Source organism: Sinocyclocheilus grahami, unplaced genomic scaffold (assembly GCF_001515645.1).
Source record: "Sinocyclocheilus grahami isolate Dianchi unplaced genomic scaffold, SAMN03320097.WGS_v1.1 scaffold587.1, whole genome shotgun sequence".
NCBI lineage: Eukaryota > Metazoa > Chordata > Actinopteri > Cypriniformes > Cyprinidae > Sinocyclocheilus > Sinocyclocheilus grahami.
This window is the reverse complement of record NW_015505766.1, coordinates 991,181-994,669: the sequence shown is the minus strand read 5'-3', so window position 1 is coordinate 994,669 and position 3,489 is coordinate 991,181. Positions and strand designations below refer to the sequence as shown.

The window sequence follows — 3,489 nt, the reverse complement described above, 5'->3', positions numbered from 1 at the left end:
TTAAAATAAAATAAATGAAAACCAAAATAAATAAAGTGTATTACATTTAAAATGAATGAATAAATAAATAATAAAATAAATAAATACAATTTTAAAAAAACAACAATAAAAAAATTAATTAGTTAAAAATTAATTAAATGAAAATAAATTAAATACTAAATTAAAATAAATAAATTTCATTTAATCAAACAAAACAACTGGATTGTTATTGGTCATTCACAGTATTAAAATATGAAATACTAAATCAATTTAAAATACTAAACTAATTTAATTTCAACCATGGACCCGCAAATATTTACTGGACCAAAACTGAGACCACAGAACTGTGATACAAACTGAACCATGAGAAATTAGAACAGCTAAACCCCTCAAGATCAAAAAAACAAAGGATCTGGCTGCTCATAGATTACATAATAAAAGTCAAATTGGTATATAATTAGGTAATCGTGATTACCGTGAAACCTAACCAATGTATAGTTGACATTTAAAGGCTAAATGCTGTAGAAAAGCAAGTTTTTCTGGAAGAGTGTTTTCAGCTTGTTAACGTTCATATGAAAATATGGCATGCAGTAGCTTCAAACAATGGTATAAAGCTATTCAAAACATCATTCAATGTAAATCGTGATAATAATCGCAATTACAATTTCAAGGGAATAATCGACAATTATGATTTTTGTTGTAATTGTGCAGGTAATCAAATAATCAAATCTTAATGGTGCTAAAACTACATTTTGTCGCCATTCCAAAACAAAATTAATGCACATTAATAAAGGGGGTTTGGGGGTTTTCTAAGACAACAAAAGAATGTAAGAGATTTTAAAGACGGAGAGAGAGAGGAGTGCTGCTTACGACGGCAGCGCGTCCTTGAGCTTCATACGGGACACGTCGTCATACAGCGCCACAGACAGCACCTCCTCCATGGGACAGATGAGACCGTACTCCTCACAGCCGTTCTCGATCACCAGCGGGTCAGATTTGTGCGGGTCAAACATGATGTTGTTGGGCGTTATAATCATCACTCCTCCCACAACTCCCTGCAGGACAAAAATAAAACAGAAGCCTCATTTAAAGGGATAGTTCACCCAAAAATGAAAGTTCTGTCATTAATTACTCTAAACCTGTATATTTTTGATACTCTGACTCTCCCATAGACAGCAATGTAATCACCACGATCAAGGTGCAGAAACGGTCAGCTGCGTCACGCGGATACATTGTTTTCGTTCAATTTAAAATGTAAACAACGTAGAAAACTTATGACGCAGCTGACACAGAATAGCATACGCTGTTTGCATTCAGAGGATATTCTCCTAAATGGCGCTACAGTGTGACGCGGAGCAGACGAATTGTTGAATAAAGTCGTTATTTTAGTTTTCTTTGATATTGAGATCTCTTTAATACTTCTTGAGTTACAGGCACACCGTCAGCTGCGTCACGCGGATACATTGTTTTCGTTCAATTTAAAATGTAAACAACGTAGAAAACTTATGACGCAGCTGACACAGAATAGCATACGCTGTTTGCATTCAGAGGATATTCTCCTAAATGGCGCTACAGTGTGACGCGGAGCAGACGAATTGTTGAATAAAGTCGTTATTTTAGTTTTCTTTGATATTGAGATCTCTTTAATACTTCTTGAGTTACAGGCACACAAACTTTGGAAAAAGAGTATTCTGTCACTCAGACAGGTATGGTCTATGAAATTGTCTTGATAGAGAGAAACGAGATACTTTTCTAGTTTTAACATTATTTGTTCTTCAGACATTCCTCTTTAAAAGAACAAAGTATCAGCAGAATGCAAAGTGACCCAGATTTGGTTTTTGACCATGGAATGTGTTTACAATTTAACAATTTACTCCTGGAGCCCTATTGAGTTCCCAATATCTCTGGAACTGAACCATATAGGGCCTTAAAAATATACATGCCAAAAGAAATGTTGGTTAAGAACCCAAATCTAAAAGAGCATTAAGATACCTTTAATACTTCTTGAGTTACAGGCATGCAAACTTTGGGGAAAAAACTTGAAAAGTGCTTTTCCCCCACTTTTGAACGGTCACCGTTGGCATATAATGCAACAAAGATTGCTAAAGTCAACAGATTTTACTAATAGACCCTTTGCTTGGTTTCTCTACATAATCCATTCACAACTTGAATAAAATTTTGTTTGTCTAATAAGAGGACCAAACGTCCACGTATACGGTTTCAGAAATGATAAACGCGAGTGTATAAAATTACGCGAGTCAATCCGTGAAAACATCTGACAAGCCGATGTCAAAAACAGAGCGTGCATTAAGTGATTCAGACTACATTCAAAGAAACAAAAATCTGCAGAAGCAACAAGTCTGTGTTGGCTGAATAGATTTAGCAGCTTCTACAGTTAAAACATAAATTCACTGATTATTGTTCAGTAAAGTAAAAGCATTTGTTATAATCAGGGGTGCACATAAGCGGTACGCAGGTGCGCATGCATGACCAAATTAAAAACTGCTCATTTGCGAAGCGACATTGTTGACAGCTGTTAATGCACAATCACTGTTTTAGATCGACTAATTGTGATACTGTATAAGATTTTCAGTCAAATCAAAAGCATAAATCCAGGCAATGGCCTGCCAGTTTCACAGCAAAATGCAAAATGGACATTTCATTCACTGACGCCCTTCACTCGGCAGCGCATATACTTACTTGCTGATTTTAGGTTTGAAAATTATGAAAATTCATGAAAAAAAAGAAATAAAAAAATATATGATTAACATTGTATTTTTAAGTGTACTATAAAATAACTATTTTTATTTAATACTCAATTTATTTTAACATATAATAGTATTATCACACTGATTTTATTTATTTTATTAAAATACAAAATAAATAAATGCAATAATACTATTAATAATCATTATTTTATTTTTATAGCTATATTTAATGAGTCACACTGTGCAGTGAGTATCAAACCAAATCTCCAGGTGCTCTAATGAGAACCAAACCGAAAAACTTATATGCACCCTTGGTTTTAATAGTCATTTTATAATAAATCCCAAAAAATAGGGAGTTGAAATGGCAACTGAGCTAATGAGTGATGCTCTGCTGCCATCTACAGGTTATAATGCTAATTTCATGCCATTTTCAACTTAAAAGTCTTTGTTTTCCACCAGGATATATTTTTTCATGCCATCTTCATGAATGAAACGTGAATCTTTAAAGTGCCTTAAATGTAAGGTATTACATGTCTGGGAACTCTCCTGGGATAACAAGCTCGGCATATACAATTATATGTTGTTAAAGGGGTCATCGGATGCCTATTTCCCACAAGTTGATATGATTCTTTAGGGTCTTAATGAAAAGTCTGTAACATAGTTTGGTTAAAATTTCTCAATGGTAGTGTAAAAAACAGCTTTTTTACCCTGTCAAAAACAACTCTTTTCAGATCAAGCCGCTTTGTAGCATTTCCCTTTAAATGTTAATGAGCTCTGCTGGCTCCGCCCCTCTCTTCCGAGC

General features: G+C 34.2%; 1 protein-coding gene across 1 annotated transcript in view; it reads right to left on the bottom strand.

The window, feature by feature from the left end:
• Positions 1-3,489, bottom strand: part of LOC107556999 (nuclear receptor coactivator 7-like) — a 29,272-nt gene that overhangs the window by 15,502 nt on the left and 10,281 nt on the right. Inside the window, exon 6 of the mRNA XM_016240280.1 lies at positions 850-1,034. Coding sequence (XP_016095766.1) covers positions 850-1,034 — 185 coding nt within the window. The remainder of the gene's footprint in view (positions 1-849; positions 1,035-3,489) is intronic.